The sequence below is a fragment of the Oncorhynchus mykiss genome, chromosome 6 (genome assembly GCF_057628025.1).
Source record: "Oncorhynchus mykiss isolate SJ-2025 chromosome 6, ASM5762802v1, whole genome shotgun sequence".
NCBI classification, from domain to species: Eukaryota; Metazoa; Chordata; class Actinopteri; order Salmoniformes; family Salmonidae; genus Oncorhynchus; species Oncorhynchus mykiss.
This window is the reverse complement of record NC_143027.1, coordinates 45,890,786-45,914,897: the sequence shown is the minus strand read 5'-3', so window position 1 is coordinate 45,914,897 and position 24,112 is coordinate 45,890,786. Positions and strand designations below refer to the sequence as shown.

Below are 24,112 nucleotides of genomic sequence, written 5' to 3'. Positions count from 1 at the left end.
CCAATACCATGATGAGTCACAGTCATAAACTCTTCTCATAGACACCATTAGGTTAGAACAAACTCAGTCGTACATTACAAATGCCGTATCTTAATTTGAACCAGTTTCTCACAGCAGGAACATAATTCTGCAGCAACTGGAACTGTGAATTATTATGTGGATGATAATTGATATACATTTTTTTGTAGGGGCAAATCAAGTCTGAACATGGAATATTCGACAATTACTTGAAACAATTGAACATTATGAAACTTTATCAAAAACTAAGGCTTTTGATAAAGACAACTAGAATTTATATATAAATGCCTGGATTACTTTAATTTTGATGAATCTCTTATACAATGAGTTAAAGTTATGTACATCAACCCTAGATGTAAAATAGTTGTAATGGTAAATAATGGTTATTTCTCAGAAAATATTGAGCTTTTAAGAGGAGTAAAACAAGGCTGTCTGTTGTCTCCATATCTATTTATGGCCATTGAAATACTAGCTATTAAAATTAGATCCAACAAGAACATCAAGGGGATAGAAATCCAGGAGATAAAAACAAAAGTTTCAATGTATGCCGTGACTCTAGTTTTTTCTTAAATCCACAATATGGATCCCTGCACAGTCTTGATCACTTTTCTAAATTATGACAAGTGTATCATATTACGTATTGGATCGTTAAAAAAGTGTTTACACTACCTTGTAGTTTACCAATAAAATGGGCGGATTTGAATTAGCCGCACTTGGTAATGACATCTCAAAAAATATAAATTAACTTACCTCAATTAATCGCAATAGAAAGTTAGCAAAAATAGATAAGGTTCTGCAACCATGGAGAGGTAAATACTTGTTTATTTATGGAAAAATCACATTGATTAACTCTTTGGTCCTATCACAGTTTACTTACGTACGAATGGCACTGCCTACTCCAGATTTTTTGTTTTTAAATAATATGAGCAAAAAATATTTCATTTTTTTGGGAACGCTAAACCAGACAAAATTAAACATGCCTATTTCTATAATGAATATGAGTTTGGGGGCTAACATGTTAAAATATTAAAGCTTTACACCTCTCACTAAAAGCTTGACTCATACATAAATTATACTTAAACCCAAAATGGTTCTCCAGTGGATTATTAAGAAAGGCTCATTCTTTGTTCAAAAATGGCCTTTTTGCCTTCATACAGATTACAATTTATAATTTCCGACTAATTGAAAATTACATTTTGTTTAAAGTATCGCCCTTTCTAAAACAAGCCATACAAAGCTTTTTACCATTTCAGTTTTATCCTCCAGAAAAGATAGAACAAATGTTATAGTTAAACTCAAATATACTGATTAATAAAAAAAAAACATCATTTATGGACAAAAAAAAGTATTATATTTGTTAGTGATATTATGAATAGAAATGGAGGAATTTTATGTCACATTTGCAGTTATCGAAAATATATAGGAATATCTGTTCAATCTAAACTTACAACCATCTGATTGCAGCACTACCACAAAAATGAAGGTGACAAATGGAAAAGGGAGAAGGTAGGGAAGTTGTTTGCCTGTCATATATTAAAGATACAAATTGGCTGAAAGGAACTGGCATAAATATAAAAATATACCAGTTTAATTTGAGGACATAATATTGCCCGCTTTGCCATACAGGTTGCAAAATAAATGGGAAGAGATTTTCGATGTACCAATTCCATGGCATTTGGTTTATGAACTGGTACAAAAAAAACTACACTTGATTCAACACTTAGAGTTTTTCAATTTAAATTATTATATAAAATTGTTGCCACCATTAGAATTCTATATAATAATTTTGCACGCCCAGTTTTTCAGTTTTTGATTTGTTAAAAAAGTTTGAAATATCCAATAAATGTCGTTCCACTTCATGATTGTGTCCCACTTGTTGTTGATTCTTCACAAAAAAATACAGTTTTATATCTTTATGTTAGAAGCCTGAAATGTGGCAAAAGGTCGCAAAGTTCAAGGGGGCCAAATACTTTCGCAAGGCACTGTATATATAATATGGGGCATACAACAATCTCAGATCTGTAGATTTTGCTGCGAAGAGACCGAATCAATAGATCATTTATTCTGTCACTCAGAAACGTATTCCAATGTCTGTCTGCAAGCTGAAAATATTTGCACTGTAATTCTGTGGCCCTAATTCAGATGTCATAACAAGATGCCCAGCGCTTCAGGCCTCCTCCTCAAACCTCTCTCGCTCTCTCCCCACCCGCAAAATGTCAGTCCCATCTTGCACCATAGGTTACTCTTGTCTGTCCATCACGCATGTAAAGAACTAGCTTTCCTGCTCTATCCGCGCTGATTGGTGAAGTAATGTAATGAACTAAATGTTTTTCAAAAATTATGATTTCACAGGTTAAAAAGGAACAGAAAGGAACAATATGTACCAATTTATAACAATATAGTACTTTTTGGGGGGGTCGAACGAGTTCAGAATTGTATTGTTCTGGTCGGAACAGTGGAATGGAATGGAAAGAATAGTGTTTCTGTTCAGAACGAAACAATTGGAAAATAATTTCAGTTACAACCCTTGGTTTAAACTGTCCAGTCCAGCAGACGAACAGCTAATGTCAGCTGCCACATGTCAGGGGTAGTGGGGTGGGGCTGTTGGCACAGCCCGCAGCCAATCCGAGAGCTTGTTTATTGATGTGAAGACTGGACAGTGTTGCAGGAGGTCAGCTATTGGGCCAATATATTCTCAATGGGAATATGAGACACTGTTTAGGAGATGATAGAGATTGGTGATGAGAGAGAGAGAGTGTGCGTGAGGGTGGTGTGTGTGCTGTTTCAGAATCACCTGCAATACAGTTGTAGTAGGATGACCTGTACTTAGGCCTATTTGTGTCATTATCTGGGTGTAAAATGACTGACTGACTGGGAGAAAATGGCCAAATTGTATCATCTCCCCGTATGCTTCTTATGGCTATTGTGTCTTGGCATAATGAAAATGACAAGTGGTCATATTTTGGTTTGGTATTCCTTGAAACCCATGTCAATCTGGTGGAATATGAGATGTGGTAATGTGTTTGATACAAGTGTGTGTGTGTTTAATGTATTCCTTTATTGTTGCAGTCATGCCATAACATAGTCTTCTCCTCTTTCTTCTCCTTTCCTCAGTGACATGATGAGTCGCAGATAGTCAGTCTTCCCTCCCACACTCAAGCATGCAAAAACCTCAGACAGAGAGCACCAAAATAATGTTTACACACACTCAATATCATAGACTTACTCACAGTATCAGACATGCATACCCACACACAGAAACACACACAAATGTATGCACACAAGGGCAAAGTCACACTTTCTGTCTCGCTCTCATTCACTCTCACATGCGCATGGACGCATGAACACACACACGCACAGAGTGGAGTTCATCGATCGCTGTGGGGTTTTTGGGCAGCAGCGAGGTCGTTTCTGTGGATTTTTCTCACCCAGTGAACACATTGCTCATGGTCTCTTCTCCCCCTCCATCCCCTCAGGACCCGTCCTCCACCTCCTTCTCTCTTCCTCTCCCTCTCCTCTCATCTCTTATTTACTCTGCTGCATCACAGAAAGGGAAGGCTGGGTGGATATAGGCTAGGCTAGCTCCTTCACGGCAAAACAGAAAACAGCTACAGCTACTATGGTGACAGAGAGGCAGAGATGTACTGGAAGAGCCTAGCTTACGGTTGACCGTAGTTTAACCTAAACACACACGGTTCATATAAAATTCAGCTCGTTATGGTATTTGTTTTTTGGTGTGGAAATCTTGACCCTGCCCAGCACACCTAACCCACACTCTCAATGTACTGTCAGTCCAAAGACAAACCCATCCTGAATGTGACATACGTCTGACATTTTACTGTATGTCTACTAGGGATGCAACGGTACAGTGGGCACACGGTTCAGTATGTATTACGGTTTGTGGGCCATGGCCCAGTTTCGGTATCTTTATATTGAATAAAAGTGTGCGCTTGTATGACTCTCATACAACACGTAGCTCTTCATCTCCTAATCCAGTACATAGTGAACCGTCACAGTGAGGTAGCTTCCCGTACATAGTGAACCGTCACAGTGAGGTAGCTTCCCGTACATAGTGAACCGTCACAGTGAGGTAGCTTTGAGTTGCTCTGGAGGTCCAACTATCAGTGGAGAGAGGGTGTCTGTGTCAATTTGTTTTTCAATTTATCTCCGTGATGTTTCATAGAGTGTGGGAATTACTTTGGTGCTGACATGTGTGCTGGAGGGGACATTGTAACGCGGCTCAATTTATTTCATCGGGTGACGAAATCCCGAGTCAGTAACCTCCGAATAGGGCTGCAAATCTTTGGCTATGAATACTCCCACTGCTTTCGTTATTTCTTTATGTTTTTCTGAATTTGTCGCAAATTGTTGTTGGAAGGCAGCAGCGAGTGATTGTTGTGTTTTCGCTAACGGGTGGACTCTCCTTGCTCCAGCTCCACCTGCAAGGGATACGGCTGGGTGATGGCGACGTAAATGACACATCATGTTAGAAGTGTTTCCACTCGAGTAGCCGACAGTGGCAAAGCAATGCTCGCAGACTGTACTTTGTTTGTTTACGGTCTTCTTACCCTCGTCATCGTATTGAACGCTGAATCCAAAATGTTCCCACATAGCGGGTTTGAAAGACGGCGGTGCCTCTTCAATTTTGCTTCTCTCTGTCTTGCTAGCGCTCACAATTTGTCATGTTGGAGCTGAGCTGAGAGAATATTTGTTTTTTAGTTTCCCCTCTCTTCATGGGGCCCCTTTAGGGAAGTTTCCTACTGAAATGTCATTGCAAATCTTCCATTGGTTGTTTAAGGGGGAGGGGGTTGCGCTCACTGCGGTTGCCACATTTTGAGACATTGCTGTGGAGTAAAGTTTGTCAGCCCTCAGGAGACCCCTAATGGCCTGGGGCCTCAAGCAGTTGCCTGCCAAACCTGTTCACAAGCTGCATGTATGGTTCTGTGGATCTGAATGTACAACGTGCGTGTAGTCTGCAGCGCAATAAACAAGTTTCGGGAAATTCTAGGAAAATGACAGGCATATCTTAATTCTGCGGTTCATGTGTGCGTATTGAACCATAGGGGGCGTACCGAACGGTTCGACAACATACTGTGTACCGTTGCATCCCTAATGTCTACACACAAACACCTGCTGTAGTAACACACATAGCACACATAAATAATTGTATAATGTATTGGTAATCCTGTGGTCCTCAGTATATCGGGATTTAGGTAGCTGGTTTCCTAACAAGTATCTCTGTCTGTGGCCTGCAGATGTGGGATCTTAATTTGATCACTCTTTTGTTGATGAGAATTTTTCTGCATAGCAGGAAATGCAAAATGTCAGGCTTGATTTGCCCGAACAAAAAATGCACCACCCCCTAAAGAAAACTCCTTAAAACTCCTTAATTATAATACACATAATAAATCATATTTCCTGTTGCTGCAGGATTATTTTCCTGCTGTAGAAAACTGGCTTAAATTAAGATCCTACAGCTATATGGGCCATTTTGGAGTAAAACATGGACTATTACGAGACCAGATCTGTCTATTGATTGAACAAGCAGTTTGAGTCAATGTCTGTCTGCTACAGGTTTAGCTTTCATCGATTGACAGAAGGTGGTAAAAGACTAAATAACATCTTCCCTGTCTGAGTGGAAGTGGGCAGTGGGTAGTAGGTACACAGTGCAGTTGTATTTTAGCAGCGCTTATGTGAAGAGGCTTTGCTATTGGCAAAGAACAGCTAGAAAGAAAAAGACAGCTGTTATATAATAAATCAAAATAACTTTATTTACAAGTGCTGGCTGTCTTTGGTTGGCTTGTTGCTGGTCGATGGAGAAGCTTTTGGGTACATCTCAGTAGTCTCAACTCTCTTCATCTCAGAAACTCTTGGATGCATCTCAATAATCGAATACTCTCCTCTTCTGTTTTCCTTCATTTGCACTGATTTGATATGGTGGTTGCCTACACCACCAGCCTACACATGTTTTCACCTGTCCAGTGCTTTCACTCCAATTAGGATGAAGGAAAGGAGACAAGAGAATGACCGAAACTAAAACAGGAAATGCCCGTACTCAGGTCTGTTCAACGCTGGTCCGACCAATCTGAACCACCGCTTTTAATCATGGCAAGGCGACCGGAAACATGACCGAATACAAAGTGTAGCTATTCGCTCCGCAAGGCAATCAAACAAGCTAAGCGTCAGTATAGAGACAAAGTAGAGTCACAATTCAACGGCTCAGACACAAGACGTATGTGGCAGGGTCTATAGTCAATCACAGATTACAAAAAGAAAACCAGCCCCGTCGTGGACACTGGCATCTTGCTCCCAGACAAACTAAACAACTTCTTTGCTCGCTTTGAGGACAATACATTGCCACTGACACAGTCCGCTACCAAAAACTGCGGGCTCTCCTTCACTGCAGCCAACTTGAGTAAAACATTTAAATGTGTTAACCCTCGCAAGGCTGCAGGCCCAGACGGCATCCCTAGACAAGTCCTCAGAGCATGCGCAGACCAGCTGGCTGGTGTGTCTACGGACATATTCAATCAATCCCTATCCCAGTCTGCTGTTCCCACATGTTTCAAGAGGGCCACCATTGTTCCTGTTCCCAAGAAAGGTAACTGAGCTAAACGACTATCGCCCCGCCCCGTAGCACTCACTTCCGTCATCATGAAGTGCTTTGAGAGACTAGTCAAGGATCATATCACCTCCGCCCTACCTGACACCCTAGACCCACTCCAATTCGCTTACCGCCCCAATAGGTCCACAGACGATGTAATCGCTATCACACTGCACACTCCCCTAACCCATTTGGACAAGAGGAATACCTATGTAAGAATGCTGTTCATCGATTACAGCTCAGCATTTAACACCATAGTACCCTCCAAACTCGTCATTAAGCTTGAGACCCTGGGTCTCGACCCCGCCCTGTGCAACTGGGTCCTGGACTTTCTGATGGGCCGCCCTCCAGGTGGTGAGGGAAACAACTCCAACCCGCTGATCCTCAACACTGGGGCCCCACAAGGGTGCATTCTCAGCCCTCTTCTGTACTCCCTGTTTACCCATGACTGCGTGGTCATGCACTCCTCCAACTCAATCATCAAGTTTGCAGACGACACTACAGTGGTAGGCTTGATTACCAACAATGACGAGACGGCCTACAGGGAGGAGGTGAGGTCCCTCTGAGTGTGGTGTCAGAAAAATAACCTCACACTCAATGTCAACAAAACAAAAGAGATGATCGTGGACTTTAGGAAACAGCAGAGGGATCACCCCCTTATCCACATCGACGGGACAGTAGTGGAGAAGGTGGAAAGTTTAAAGTTCCTTGGCGTACACATCATGGACAAAGTGAAATGGTCCACCCACACAGACAGTGTGGTGAAAAGGCGCAACAGCGACCTCAAGAGACTGAAGAAATTTGGCTTGTCACCGAAAACACTTTTACAGATGCACAATCGAGAGCATCCTGTCGGGCTGTTTCACCGCCTGGTACGGCAACTGCTCCGCCCACAACCGTAAGGCTCTCCAGGGGGTAGTGAGGTCTGCACAATGCATCACCGGGGGCAAACTACCTGCCCTCTAGGACACCTACACCAGCCGATGTCACAGGAAGGCCAAAAAGATCATCAAGGACAACAACCACAACAACCACTGCCTGTTCACCCCGCTATCATCCAGAAGGCGAGGTCAGTACAGGTGCATCAAGGCTGGGAGACTGAAAAACAGATTCTATCTCAAGGCCATCAGACTGTAAACAGCCATCACTAACAATGAGTGACTGCTGCCAACATACTGAATCAGGGTGCATGCTATGTCACTGCTTAAGTATAACTATAAAAATGTAAGATGTGTCAAATAAATTATATTCAGCTCAGGGCTCCAGCTTTGCATTTGGTTTGCTAACTTGTTAGGTAACTGGCTAGATTTATGGGCTCTTGAGTGGAGCAGCGGTCTAAGGCACTGCATCTCTGTGCTAGAGGCATCACTACAGACCCTGGTTCAATCCCGGGCTGTATCACACCGTGTCGTGACTGGGAGTCCCATAGGGCAGTGCACAATTGGCCCAGTGTCGTCCGGATTATGGTTTGGCCGGTGTAAATAAGAATTTGTTCATAACTGGCTTGGTTAAATAATGGTTAAATAAACAAATGTGAAGATCAAGCTTCTTCGTTACAGCAGAGAGCCTGAGTCTCTTTAGCTAACATTCCATTCCTTGTAATTGCCAAAGACACTGGCCTTTCTGTCATCTTCAAGTATGAACATTCTATCATTAGTGGCCTCAGGAGAACAGAGGAGTTGATCCTGATTCGATAACCCTCACAGCTATCCTCCAATCAAAATGACTATCCAAATATTATACAATGGGTGGGTCTAATCCTGAATGCTGATTGGTGTCTATTCCACATATTGCCACCGGCTTAATCTGTGACATTAAAATGCCCATTTACTTTGTTCCGTCTGACTGTGCAATCCACTGTTTTATCAGCTCAGACAGACAATTTATACACATGATCTCAGATTCCTTTTAGACTAACATTTAGTTTTCAACAGCGGAGATTCGTGTCGACCTTGCTGTCTGTCCCTCAAACATTTGCAACATTGCTTCAATATACAAATTCAATCTCCAGCTGTCGCATAGTAATGAACGTGTCGGGAGTCAGGATGAGCCATACTGGCAGGCATGCAGCTTTTCTCAGCCAGTCAAAATCAGCATAATCTTTATGGATATATAGAAATCAATAGAAAACAGGTCAAACGAAACAAATTGCAGCTGGTTTGCAGTATTTCCAGCTTCCATTTGAAGTGATCGTGTTAGCTAGCTGTGCTGTTGGCTAGCTCCTCTGAACAATAGTGTCCTGACGAGAGAGCATTTTCTATGCCAGGTAAAATTGTGCGTCATTAGCTCATTGTTAAATGTCACTTGAAAACAGCTTAAATAAATGCAAATGCAGCTACTTTGTTGTTGTTCTGGCTGTACTCTTTGAAGTAACTGTAGGTTAGCCGTAGTTGGCTATCTAGCAAGCAAGGAATAAGAACGTTGCCAGCCAGTATGGCAATAGAACATTTAGAACGAACGACTGGATCCACTCCATAGATATAGAACAAAAAGACTTAACAAATGGGTTGCGTTTCTGGCAACCGAACTGATAGAACCAACAACAAGCCGGCTTGGGTAGCAACCCTAGATTTGTGTTGGGACTATTTCTTGTGTAAGGATGAAATCGTATGAATAAATAATTTTTTCATAAATCATTATATGAATATGTTGATAACCCATTGTATAAAAGTGTTAATGCTCTCGAAGCCGGTGTTTAGAGGATACAGTATGTTGGCACATTTTTCCGCGCCTAACAACATCCGTGCCAATATGTCCAACAAACATCGATTTCTCGGGTATTATCACCTAATTGAAACTATATCACTTTTTTTTTCTCCACAGAACATGTTGGCATCCATTTTTTGTTTGTCCAGAGGAAACCAATCTGTCAAAATGTGCTAGCTCATGTCTAAATTCTCTTGCTTACGTAACAGCTAAATGTTTATTTTTAACTTTGTTATAATTATATTTTCGAGGCTCATGATGTTGTCATGGAAAATATGAATGTTATTTCCAACAACCAATGAGCAACTCCGCCATAAACCCATCTGCATATTGAACGTTGAGATTGCCGAAAAGCCAGTTTCTTTGGCAATGACATGGAGTGGCAAGGAGTGGAATGTTAGCTAAAAAGACTGGTACCCAGACTAGAGACATTCAATCCCCTCCTGGATCAAGATCCCCGTTGCCCCAAAAATTTGTGGGGTGCAGGTCCGGTAATACTGTATACCCCGGAATGGTACAGAAACGGTATGACGATTTGAACATCTGTTTACCGCCAAACCCTAGTACAAGCTTATGTAACTTTTATGATAATCTCCAACTTGCATTCCATGGCAGTTAGTCAGTCACTAGGCAGTCTACATTTTGTCAACTCCACTCTGTCAGAAATGCTTTTAGGCCTGTGTACATCCCTCGTCCAAGCAGCCAGTGGCGCTGTACTAAGGAGATGCTGACACACAAGTTGTATCCATTTGTTCTGTTACACTTATGTGCATTTTTGTATTACACCAAAATAAAGTGCCGTCAACGTATATAAGTATATATTGCATCTGTTACAGTATTCAGGCCTGTGTGTGTAAGTGTTTGTTATTTCCTCCTCAGATCACCAGAAGCTAGAGAGAGAGGCCCGTATTTGTCGCCTGCTCAAGCACTCCAACATCGGTGAGTCTTTCTGTAACTAACCAACGCACCAAAGCACTGTCCACCTACCTACACAGTATGCTGCAATATGCTGCTTCAATCTGCCATTTATCAATCTTCAATATATATCTATATACATACATGTATACATATATTCTGCAATATAAAGTTTGCTGATTCAACGATCTATCATCTATAATGAGTCTATATGAATCTCTAAGCCGGCACAAAGTTTTGATATCTGCGTCTTGTTTGACTATTCCACATTCAGTACCATGGCGACGGAAGGCTCAGGTTCCTGGGTCTGGCCTCGGTGCGTTTTGATTTATCCTTCCGTTGCCATGCATTATTACTGGCCAAGTATGAATAAAAGGCTTTTTAACGTGAGAGTGCCTTGAGTTGACATTTTTTGGGGAGTTTTTTGCCCCCTAATGCTTTTGCAGTGTTCGCACTACCTGATTGTTCGCACTTCTTCTTGTTGCTTGTTCCAAGTCATTCTTTATCCCCCTGTTTTCACATGAACGTACAGCTCTCGGACAGCTACTTTAGTATCAAAGAAGCACTCTTCAACTGTTTCATTGAGCCTTATACTGTACACTTTAATCCAAATGCCATGATGTGTTTGAAATCAGAGAGCTATTTGGAAAAAGGTTTTACTTGCAACGATCTTGATATGTGGTTGTCTTAGCTATTTTGGTTGACTGCACCGATTGCTGATTGATGCTCTGGATAAGAGTGTCTGTTAAATGACCAAATGTGAATGTATACAGATTTCATTTGACCCCTCCATGGCTTAGTTCTCCCTCTCTTTCTCTCTCTCTCTTTCAGTTCGTCTTCATGACAGTATATCAGAGGAAGGCTTCCACTATCTCCTATTTGACTTGTAAGTTCTCTCTCTCTCTCTCCTCTCCTTTTTTACAAATGTTTTACCTCTTTACACCTCTGTCATTTGTCTATCCACTCACTAAAATCCCCCTACTCTTTTACACTACTCTCCTCTCTTATACCCTCCCTCGCTCTCTCCCATGAGATTCTGCCGGTTAACAGTACTAGTTCTAGTTTCCATGGTAACAGCTGGCACTGAGGATGAGAGGATGAGAGAGAGTAGGGTTGCCGAGGGTAACGGGAGTCCTGGTGTAGCAAGCCGGAGCGAGAGGTGCTTCAGACCTGACTGAGCGGAATGCTGATGAGCTGCTGTGATTGGTTAATGAGCTTGTCTCTGATTTGTTGACAGGGTGACTGGAGGGGAGCTGTTCGAGGACATCGTAGCCAGAGAGTACTACAGTGAGGCTGATGCCAGGTAAGACTGGCACATACAGTACATGTCTCTCTCTCTTTCCCTCTCTTCCTTTTTTCCTTCTTCTGCTCTCGCTCTCTCTTTTTCTCAGTTTCTCTCCCTCTTTCTCTCTCTTTCTTTCTCTATCGCTTTCTCACTCCATCTCCCTTTCTTGTTCTCCTTTCACTATCCCACTCTCCTTTTGCTTCTTCCATCCTCTTCTGCCTTGTTTTTTGTCCACACCCTGAATCTCAATACACCAGTGTTTTTTCGAAAACCAGAGGCGCAACATCGCGAGACTTCTGGGGCCGCTTGCGAAGTAGACTGCAGACTAGACCAGGGTTTGAGGTTTGGCAAGTCAATGGGAGAAGTAAAAAATCCGTACATAGTTGTTAATTTTCTCGTTTTTCTTTTTAACAAGTTTTATATCAAAGGAGTGTCTTTGATTTAACGGCTTGCACATGCTCAGTTTGGGGCAACACGACCACGACCGTTAGACCCGGTGACGGGTTTCTGCACATGAGTTTAGCTAGCTAACGTTGCCATGACATCGCCTACAAGTGTGATCAGGGATTTGAGAGGCAGTTTTTCTGCCTATCTTCAAACTGTACTGTCTTTGTCAGTACTTTGAAGCAGCTTCCTATTCTCAGGTCTGACTTGGTTTGATAAGGTGCAAGAGAAGCACTATTATCAAAGGCTCTGGGAAAGAGAAGTGGGATGTCATCGCTGTCAGATATCTAGCTCTTTGAGATATGCGATAATAAGGACATCGGACCAAGGGAAGGAAGCCAGTGGAGAGTATTGAGATTGACCCCATCTGTGTCTCAGTAGCCATAGTGTCTAGTCCAGTCAGATATGAGCTATAAGCACTGATCTGGAGACGGATATTAGAACAGTGAAGCTACCCTGTCCTTCTGCAGCCTCTCTCTGTGCTTCCTTTATCCTCCTCTCTATCCCTCTCTCTCTCTGCTTTCTTTATCCTCCTCTCTCTCTCTCTCTCTCTCTCTCTCTCTCTCTCTATCTCTCTCTCTCTCTCTCTCTCTCTCTCGTTCTCTTTCTCGTTCTCTTTCTCGTTCTCTTTCACTTTCTGTCACTCATTTTCTCTCCCCCTGTCCCACATTCTCTCATTTTCTGTCATCTCTCTCTTCCTTTCACTGATGCAGTGTGGCTACCTCTACAGCTACCTTATCAGAGCAGTACTCTAGCACACATATACAAACAAACACACCACAGGGCAGGGTGGGGCATGGTCACTGCCTTATCTCTAGTGAGTGTATTCTGCCAGTCTTTCACTCCTGATATTACAACCCACACACAATGGCTTTTTGGAGGAGTCACATCACACACATTGGTTAGTGTGTGAATTGGTAAGGGAGAGTGTGTGTGTGTTTGGACCTGTGTGTGAAAGTTGGGGTGTGTGTGAAACAAAGTATGTGTAGAGACAAGTGTGCATCTGTCTATGCACTGAATGTCAATGTGTGAATATGGAGATGATGAGAGTAGGTGTGTGTGTCAGTCATCCAGGTCAGCCTTGCCCCCTGTTTCCTAGGAGACCAGCAATAACTGGGCCTTTTAATTAACTGACATAATTAGTCACACACAAAAAAAATGTATAGCTTAAAATTGTAGATATATTTTTTCTGTCATGTACTGGAGTTGCCATGGCAGAACACAAAACAGGACATGAATTGTTTTCTGGCATTAGACAGAAGCTAAATGTTTTCGACGTTGTTAGCTCAATGAATATGAATTCACCCAAAATAAAACATATATGGGCAGTGTGAAGAGTGTGACTGGGGTTTCTCTGTCCTCCATAGGACCTAGTAAACAGAGAAGTCCATGGGAGGGAGAGAGGGAAAGAGAGAGTCAAATGGGCACGGAATGTAATCAGAAAATTCCCCTCTACTCACGGATTAAAAAGCACTTAAATGTCCCCTTACGTCCTATCTAATAACCATCTCCGTCTCCAATAAACTCACTGAGCTGATCCATAACAGAGCATTATTCCACTCTAGGGTTGCAAAATCTGCGGAGCCATAGTTGAAGTGTATCTATGATGAAAATTACAGGCCTCTCTCATCTTTTTAAGTGGGAGAACATGCACAATGGCTGACTAAATACTTTTTTTGCCCCACTGTATGCCTAGTTTCCTGAAACGGGTCACATATGGAGTCATATAGTAACCAAAAAAGTGTTAAACAAATCTAAATATATTTCATATTTGAGATTCTTCAAAGTAGCCACCGTTTGCCTTGATGACAGCTTTGCACACTCTTGGCATTCTACAATGTAGAAAATAGTAGAAATAAAGAAAAACTCTTGAATGAGTAGGTGTGTCCAAACGATTGACTGGTATTATATATATTTTATTTTTATACCATGTTTGAGAATCATCAATCAAATAAAAGCTAGACTGTCAGGGAGAATCTGCTTTACAACAGCAACGTGTTATTTACGCTGCCAGGATACCTTTCTAGCTAATAGACCAAGTTAGAGTTTACACTTCCTCTTCACATGAATTGGGGGGTCGCTAACATGATGGGGGTTCCTGGGTCGCCTGTTTGTTCCTGTGCAAGAACATTTTGAAATCCCCTGGTATAAACTACTTTATAAACGGGGTGGCTCAAGCCCTCAATGCTGATTTGGCTGATAGCCATGGTATATCAGACCGTATACCACGGGTATGACAAAACGTTTATTTTTACTGCTCTAATTACGTTGGTAATAGTTTATCATAGCAATAAGGCACCTTGGGGGTTTGTGATTAAATGGCCAATATACCACGGCTAAGGGCTGTATCCAGACAATCCACGTTGCGTCGTGACAAAGACCAGCCCTTAGCCTTGGTATATTGGTACAGACACCTCCAAAAACGAATTAAGTAGTACTTTATTTTAACTTAAGTACTTAAGTGCTTGCCATGTCCACTTATGCGTCTCTGTGTGTGTGTGTGTGTGAGTGTGTGTGTGAGTGTGAGTGTGAGTGTGAGTGTGAGTGTGTGTGTGTGTGTGTGTGTGTGTGTGTGTGTGTGTGTGTGTGTGTGTGTGTGTGTGTGTGTGTGTGTGTGTGTGTGTGTGTGTGTGTGTGTGTCCTCCCACTCAGTATCCATCCTGCAGGCTGTCTTCCTGTTCTGCTATTAGTCACATTATATCCTGCACATTTAACTCCTTCACTACACACACACACACACACACACACACACACACACACACACACACACACACACGAGTGGTAAAGGCACATTAACCCCTTCACTGCGCAGTTACACATCAATCCACTGCTCTCCTCTATCTCTCTCTTTCTCATTTTCTGTTCTCTGCCTTGTTCACTTTCTCATGTCAGTCTCTTACTCTCCCTATCTCTCCCTACTCTCTCCCTCCTCTCTTGCCCTCTATCATCTCTTATTCCCTCCTTTTCTCGCTGCTCTCCTCCCGTTCTCTCTCCTCCCTCTCTTCTCTTTCTCTATGTTGTGAGCACATCTGGCTGTGCTGTTGTTGGTAGTCTTGTGTCTCATCATGTTGAAAATGGTTTTGTCTCCTCACCCCTCACTGCATTCATCCACTTCATCTCCTCCTCCCATCTCTCTCCATCTCCCCTCTCCTCTTCCTATCTCTCTCCATCTCCACCTGCCCTGCCTACTCTTCCTCTACCCTTCTGACTCCAACATATCTGCCATCTCTCCTACTCCATTTCTCTGTTCTATCCATCAAATGTGTATTCTTTTTTCACTCTTCAATATTCTGTCCATCTCACTGTTTTTCTTGCTTTTCAAAATCATGTTCACCTGCCAATATTTTTCACCTGTCCACGTTTCTCCTCCACCATCCCATCCTCTCTTCTTCCACCTTGCCTCCCTCCATCTCTCCCTCTCCTCCTCTCTGTTTTGTCTTCACAGTCACTGTATCACTCAGATTCTAGACAGTGTTCATCACATTCACCAACATGACATAGTGCACAGGGACCTGAAGGTCAGTATGTGTAGAGACCAGCTGCACTCCTCTTCCTCCCCCTTCCTCTGCCCGACATCTCCACCCCCTGCACCTCTGCCTGCACCCTCGCCCCCTCCATCTCAGTCTCCCTGTCTGTTCGTGTGTTTTTCTGTCAGTCGTTCAGTCTATCAGTCTGTCTGTTGCTCTGCTGCGTCTCGATGTGCTTGTTTATTTTATTCTGAGGTTCCTGCATTTGCCTTTCTATGTTGCTCTTGTTGCACTGACTGTCTGACTTCGCCCTCCATCCTCCTCCCTAAATCTTTGACCCCTCATCCCTCTCCCCCCTCCAACCTCCTCAACCCGGGACCCCCACCAGTGCACTTGCCCAGCTTCTCAGGCTTCAGCGAGCGTGTCTCACTCCCAAGGATGCGTCCCAAACGGCACCGCCTGAAAAACAGCCGTCTTTCACCTTTTATGGTGACAATAATGCCTTCGTTTGCTGTATACTTTGGACGTATTGGAATTATCTAAAAGAAATATCAATGGTGAACTTGATCATATATCTTGTTGGCAGAATGTTTTATTTTGCTGTGACATTTGTTGTAATCCGAAATGCTTCCGAAAGACAAAGAATATTGTGGACCTGTAAACAGATTGTTTGAATTCAATAATGTTTTGTGTTTACTTTGAACCTAACCTAAATATGCTGCACTGCCCGGGAAATCTGAAACATTGTCTACTCTGATTTTTTTTTATACTACAGTAGTCTACACACTTCAATGCAAATTATCAACTGTCTGTTCACCTGTTAAATTCTACTGTGTTATAAACTGTGCTCACTTTCTAATAGATGGAGCATTGACTTGAAATGGTTATAGCTTATCAATAGGCCCAATTAAATGACAGATGCGCGTGGAAATCTGTTGTAATAAGTTATTCTGCACTGGTTATGATATATGTATTAGGTTTACAAATGAAACATTGTCTACTCGAGAAATATTCAGAGAGAGCCTACAAACGTCAATGGAAAACTGTTAAACTGCGCTTCGGGATCGGATCGCATAGAACAAAATACTTGAAATATCTCATCTATTTACTTCTGCGAAGTGGGTCCAATTAAATGAGAGACTAATGGAAACCTAACTTGTTGTAGGCCTGGTAGGCTATTTCACAAGTATGAAACCATATCACAGTCAGAAAAGGTGAGGAATTTATTCCATGATCATGGAAATGAAATAAATAATAGGAAATAGATGACTATTTAGAATTATTTTCCAATGCAAAGATAAAATAAATAGATGTCTGCTCTTCTGACTAATGGCAAATGATTACATCTTATTATATTTAGCCATAGTTTTTTTTTTTTTGCATGAATAAGAGTGTCAACATATACAGTGCCTTGCGAAAGTATTCGGCCCCCTTGAACTTTGCGACCTTTTGCCACATTTCAGGCTTCAAACATAAAGATATAAAACTGTATTTTTTTGTGAAGAATCAACAACAAGTGGGACACAATCATGAAGTGGAACGACATTTATTGGATATTTCAAACTTTTTTAACAAATCAAAAACTGAAAAATTGGGCGTGCAAAATTATTCAGCCCCTTTACTTTCAGTGCAGCAAACTCTCTCCAGAAGTTCAGTGAGGATCTCTGAATGATTCAATGTTGACCTAAATGACTAATGATGATAAATACAATCCACCTGTGTGTAATCAAGTCTCCGTATAAATGCACCTGCATTGTGATAGTCTCAGAGGTCCGTTAAAAGCGCAGAGAGCATCATGAAGAACAAGGAACACACCGGGTAGGTCCGAGATACTGTTGTGAAGAAGTTTAAAGCCGGATTTGGATACGAAAAGATTTCCCAAGCTTTAAACATCCCAAGGAGCACTGTGCAAGCGATAATATTGAAATGGAAGGAGTATCAGACCACTGCAAATCTACCAGGACCTGGCCGTCCCTCTAAACTTTCAGCTCATACAAGGAGAAGACTGATCAGAGATGCAGCCAAGAGGCCCATGATCACTCTGGATGAACTGCAGAGATCTACAGCTGAGGTGGGAGACTCTGTCCATAGGACAACAATCAGTCGTATATTGCACAAATCTGGCCTTTATGGAAGAGTGGCAAGAAGAAAGCCATTTCTTAAAGATATCCATAAAAAGTGTTGTTTAAAGTTTGCCACAAGCCACCTGGGAAACACACCAAACATGTGGAACAAGGTGCTCTGGTCAGATGAAACCAAAATTGAACTTTTTGGCAACAAACTTTTTGGCGTAAAAGCAACACAGCTCATCATCCTGAACACACCATCACCACTGTCAAACATGGTGGTGGCAGCATCATGGTTTGGGCCTGCTTTTCTTCAGCAGGGACAGGGAAGATGGTTAAAATTGATGGGAAGATGGATAGAGCCAAATACAGGACCATTCTGGAAGAAAACCTGATGGAGTCTGCAAAAGACCTGAGACTGGGACGGAGATTTGTCTTCCAACAAGACAATGATCCAAAACATAAAGCAAAATCTACAATGGAATGGTTCAAAAATAAACATATCCAGGTGTTAGAATGGCCAAGTCAAAGTCCAGACCTGAATCCAATCGAGAATCTGTGGAAAGAACTGAAAACTGCTGTTCACAAATGCTCTCCATCCAACCTCACTGAGCTCGAGCTGTTTTGCAAGGAGGAATGGCAAAAAATGTCAGTCTCTCGATGTGCAAAACTGATAGAGACATACCCCAAGCGACTTACAGCTGTAATCGCTGCAAAAGGTGGCACTACAAAGTATTAACTTAAGGGGGCTTCAGTTTTTGATTTGTTAAAAAAGTTTGAAATATCCAATAAATGTCATTCCACTTCATGATTGTGTCCCACTTGTTGTTGATTCTTCACAAAAAAATACAGTTTTATATCTTATGTTTGAAGCCTGAAATGTGGCAAAAGGTAGCAAAGTTCAAGGGGGCCGAATACTTTCGCAAGGCACTGTATTTCCCATTTGCACAAGGCTACTACTAGGCTACTTTTGCCTTCTTGCAATGCAATATTTCAACCAGTAGAAACTGTGCGTACGCATGGTCTGAAGTTTTCGGGAGGATAAGCACATTCTCACGTCAAGTTCAGTTTTTATAAATGCCAACTTTTGCATGAAAACTGGCACACGCATGTTTTGGCACATATTTTGTGCATACGCAGCGTTTATAAATGATAATGACGAACAAATTCTTATTTACAATGACGGCCTACCAAAAGGCAAAAGGCCTCCTGCGGGGACGGGGGGTGGATAAAAAAAAAATATATATATATATATATATTAGGACAAAACACACATCACGACAAGAGAGACAACACAGCACACATAAAGATAGACCGAAGACAACAACATAGCAAGGCAGCAACACACAACAAAACAGCATGGTAAAAACACAACATGACAACAACATGTAGCAACACAACATGGTAACAGCACAAAACATGGTACAAACATTATTGGGCACGGACAACAGCACAAAGGGCAAGAAGGTAGAGACAACAATATATCACGCAAAGCAGCCACAACTGTCAGTAAGAGTGTCCATGATTGAGTCTTTGAATGAAGAGATTGAGATAAAACTGTCTAGTTTGAGTGTTTGTTGCAGCTCGTTCCAGTCGCTAGCTGCAGCGAACTGAAAAGACGAGCGACCAAGCGATGTGTGTGCTCAGGGGACTTTTAACAGAATGTGACTGGCAGGATGGTGTTGTATGTGGAGGATGTTAATTACTGTATTCATATGTTATATACTGTACTCTACAGTGTCATATATAACGTCAAATATATTGTCTTGGAGTGAGACAGAGATGTACAGTTGAAGTCGGAAGTTTACATACACCTTAGCCAAATACATTTAAACTCAGTTTTTCACAATTCCTGACATTTAATCCTAGTAAAAATTCCCCGTCTTAGGTCAGTTAGGATCACCACTTTATTTTATGAATGTGAAATGTCAGAGTAATAGTAGAGAGAGTGATTTATTTCAGCTTTTATTTCTTTCATCACATTCCCAGTGGGTCAGAAGTGAACATACACTCAATTAGTATTTGGTAGCATTGCCTTTAAATTGTTTAATTGTCAAACGTTTCGGGTAGCCTTCCACAAGCTTCCGACAATAAGTTGGGTGAATTTTGGCCCATTCCTCCTGACAGAGCTGGTGTAACCGAGTCAGGTTTGTAGGCCACCTTGCTCGCACCAGCTTTTCAGTTCTGCCAACAAATTTTCTTTAGGATTGAGGTCAGGGCTTTGTGATGGCCACTCCAATACCTTGACTTTGTTGTCCTTAAGCCATTTTGCCACAACTTTGGAAGAATTGGGTCATTGTCCATTTGGAAAACCCATTTGCGACCAAGCTTTAACTTCCTGACTGATGTCTTGAGATGTTGCCTCAATATATCCACATAATTTCCGTTCCTCATGAAGCCATCTATTTTGTGAAGTGCACCAGTCCCTCCTGCAGCAAAGCACCCCCAGAACATGATGCTGCCACCCTCGTGCTTCATGGTTGGGATGGTGTTCTTTGGCTTGCAAGCCTCCCCCTTTTTCCTCCAAACATAATGATGATGGTGATGATGATGATGATGGTCATTATGGCCAAACTGTTCATCAGTTCATCAGTTTCATCAGACCAGAGGACATTTCTCCAAAAAGTATGATCTTTGTCCCCATATGCAGTTGCAAACCGTAGTCTGGCTTTTTTTATGGCGGTTTTGGAGCAGTGGCTTCTTCCTTGCTGAGCGGCCTTTCAGGTTATGTCGATATAGAACTATTTTTACTGTGGATAAAGATACTTTTGTACCTGTGTCCTCGAGCATCTTCACAAAGTCCTTTGCTGTTGTTCTGGGATTGATTTGCACTTTTTGCACCAAAGTACAATCATTTCTAGGAGACAGAACACAGTGTGATGGCTGCGTGGTCACATGGTGTTTAAACTTGCGTAGTAATGTTTGTACAGATGAACGTGGTACTTTCAGGTGTTTGTAAATTGCTCCCAATGATGGACCAGACTTGTCGAGGTCTACAATTGTTTTTTTGAGGTCTTGGCTGATTTATTTAGATTTTCCCATGATATCAAGCAAAGAGGCACTGAGTTTGAAGGTAGGGCTTGAAATACAAGGCCTACACCTCCAATTGACTCAAATTATCAGAAGGTTTTAAAGCCATGACATAATTTTCTGGAATTTTCCAAGCTGTTTGGAACTCCCTCTCCCGGATCCGGGAGAATTGTAATCAACTGACACTAATTAGCATAATTCAACAGACATAAAATATTACTAGAAAATATTCATATTCATGAAATCACAAGTGAAATATATTGAAACACAGCCTAGCCTTTTGTTAATCACCCTGTCATCTCAGATTTTGAAATTATGCTTTACAGCCAAAGCAAGACAAGCAATTTGTGTAAGTTTATCGATAGCCTAGCATAGCATTATGCCTAGCTAGTAGCAGCGAACCTGGTCACGAAAATCAGAAAAGCAATCAAATTAAATAGTTTACCTTTGATGAGCTTCGGATGTTTTCACTCACGAGACTCCCAATTAGATAGCAAATGTTCCTTTTTTCCAAAAATATTATTTTTGTAGTCAAAATAACTCAGTTAGTTCTTCACCTTTGGCTGAGAATTTGACCGGAAATTGCGGTCACGACAACGCAGAAAAATATTCCAAATTAGCTCCATAATATCGACAGAAACATGGCAAACGTTGTTTATAATCAATCCTCAAGGTGTTTTTCAAATACCTATTCGATAATATATCAACCGGGACAGCTGTATTTTCAGTAAGACGCAAGAATTACTCTGAGAGCCCTCAGCCGGACACTTACGCAATGTAGTCGTTTACGTTCATTCTTCAACATAAAGGCGTGAAACTACGTCAAAATGTTGTAGACACCTTGGGGAATACGTAGAAAAAGGAATCTGGTTGATAGCCCATTCACTGCTCAGTAGGGATGCATCGGAACGCAGAGCTTTCAAAACATGAGTCACTTCCTGATTGGATTTTTCTCAGGCTTTCGCCTGCAGTATCAGTTCTGTCATACTCACAGACAATATTTTTACAGTTTTGGAAACTTTAGAGTGTTTTCTATCATAAGCTGTCAATTCTATGCATATTCTAGCATCTTGTCCTGACAAAATAGCCCGTTTACTTTGGGAACGTTATTTTTACAAAAATGAAAATAGTGCCCCCTAGTTTCAAGAGGTTTTAAAGGCACAGTCAACTTAGTGTATGTACACTTCTGACCCACTGGAAGTGTGATACAGTGAAATAATCTGTCTGTAAACAATTATTGGAAAAATTACTTGTGTCATGCACAAAGTAGATGTCCTAACCGACTTGCCAAAACTATAGTTTGTTAACAAGACATTTGTGGAGTGGTTGAAAAACGACTTTTAATTACTCCAACCTAAGTGTATGTAAACTTCCGACTTCAACTGTAGGTAGATATCTTTGTCTATGTGCATAGACACACACACCCCTCTCCCCTGCACTCGCATTAACATCTGCTAAACACGTGTATGTGACCAATAAAATTTTATTTGACACACACGCTGTGCTGCCTGCGGATGTGACCTGGCTAGTATTTATTCATTTGGAGAAGACTAGGGATCGTAATATATAGCCCTGAACTTTACCTCCAGGCCGGTCCAAGCCGGAGTCAATCAGCTAGCTCGCTCACACCAAGACACTCACATACTATCCTCTCTTTCCTTCCCTCTCTCTCTTTCTCAAACTCTATTTCTCCCTTGTTTAAGCTCTAATATTTCTCTCTCTTTGTGCTCTCTTCTTCTCCTCTTCTTTCTCTCTCCTCTCTCTCTTTCACTTTCTCTCTCTCTCACTTGGTGTCATTACATCTAATAGACAGTATATGATTTCTTTACTGCATACGGAAAAGTCAATATTCTATGTACTGTATATTTTAGACACAAATAATGATTTACTGCAGTCTATTTCAACACACATCTTCTGCAGGTGTCACTGCTAGATAAGTATATTGCATCGACAGATTGAAATAACTACACACTGCAGATCGTTTTACTTAGTTAGAATTAGAATTAAGTAGTTTTTACTTTTATTTGGCATTTTGCTTGACAGACAAAGAACCCAACCAACCACTGAACCTTTTTTACCCTCCCTTTCCCCCCCAAAAACACACGCGTACGCACATGTACACGCACGCACGCACACACACACACACACACACACACACACACACACACACACACACACACACACACACACACACACACACACACACACACACACCTCTCTCTCACACAGCCCCTCCAACCCAACATGCGTGTGCATGCAGCAGCACACCTCCCTGTGTTGGATCACGATAATATAAATGCTACCTGTCTATGCACACATGTACCTGGCCTCCTACCATATGTCTGTCTCCTCCCCACATGGATCCGTGTTCATAAATTCTCATACCTTTTCATGAAATCGTCATACATTTGATGTTGACTTCTCCTTTTTACTTGAAAGTTGACCATTGATCTTTCATTTATTGGATGGGTGAAGACCAGTTATATGGTGGGAACTCCAATCCACAAGGCACCACCATATTGCTCACATCTATACAATTATTTTAGATTATTGGTCACCTAATTGGTAGCTAATCTTTTAGATTATTGGTCACTCTTATTGCCAAACCATTGGGCGATTAACTTGGCCATGGGCCGCAAGAAGGTGTGTCTGTGTGATAGAAGTCCCCCACCCCCATCCCCCCCATCCCCTGGCCTTTGCACGGGAATGTAGCAATGCTGTTCAGACTAACATGCGCCCCCTGGTGTTTGCATGCAGTCATTGCATCCAGCAGATCCTGGAGGCAGTGCTACACTGCCATCAAATGGGCGTGGTGCACCGAGACCTGAAGGTGAGTGACAGGTATCACCTTACTGCCTGTATGTTGTCTCCTGTGTGTGTCCAATGTGTATGTGTGCGTGTGTGTAACTGTTGCCCGTTCAGTGTGTGTCCAGTGTGTGTATAGGTGTGTCTATCCTCTATTTGTGTGTTGGTGTAAGTGACGTTTTCCAGCATCACTGTTTGGATTGTAGCTTTAGATAAGTATTTTGTCTCTTCTGTTATGCTGTAGCTTGTCAGGCCTACCCATTAGTTTGCATATTAAAAAGCAATCAAAAGCAGTCAGTTGGCCATGGTCAGTCTCCTGTTTTCAGGTCAGATTCTTCACCTACTTTAGCACCGTCTCTCTCTGCACCATGTGTTCTGTGACCTTTGGCCTATCTGGTTATGTCTTGCCAAATGCTGCTCCCCTATCTCTCTCCTGTTGTTGAAACAGCAGCTTTAACCCTTGCCAAATGCAGACCCTCTCTTTCCTGTCCTCTTGTTGAAACAGCACCTCTCCTAGTCTGTGGAGAATGCCAATATGTGTGCTTGTTACACTAGCTGACTGATGGCTCTGCTATGCTTTGCTAAACTATGCTATGCCATGCTGTACTATGTCGGCCCTCTCTTGGAACAGGGTTTGTTTCTCTACTCTTCAGCCTAGGCTGCTGTATTAAAATTAGCCCCATGTTATTCTGTTTCCCAATAGCCTACAGATTTCTAAATGGCAATCACTTTGTCCAATTGATTTGTCTCTATGGTGCTTCCAATGGAGTTG

At 41.9% G+C, this 24,112-nt stretch overlaps 1 protein-coding gene across 50 annotated transcripts in view; it reads left to right on the top strand.

Moving 5' to 3' along the window:
- camk2b1 (calcium/calmodulin dependent protein kinase II beta 1) overlaps positions 1-24,112 on the top strand; it is an 87,199-nt gene that overhangs the window by 18,437 nt on the left and 44,650 nt on the right. For 14 of the 50 annotated variants that reach the window (XM_036980223.2, XM_036980217.2, XM_036980215.2 and 11 more), the window contains exons 3-7: positions 10,208-10,267; positions 10,518-10,559; positions 11,075-11,129; positions 11,481-11,546; positions 15,418-15,490. In XM_036980223.2, coding sequence (XP_036836118.2) covers positions 10,208-10,267; positions 10,518-10,559; positions 11,075-11,129; positions 11,481-11,546; positions 15,418-15,490 — 296 coding nt within the window. Of the gene's footprint in view, positions 1-10,207; positions 10,268-10,517; positions 10,560-11,074; positions 11,130-11,480; positions 11,547-15,417; positions 15,491-23,292; positions 23,366-24,112 lie in introns of all 50 variants that reach the window. The other 36 variants (XM_090238012.1, XM_036980235.2, XM_036980222.2 and 33 more) reach the window with 3 other exon arrangements.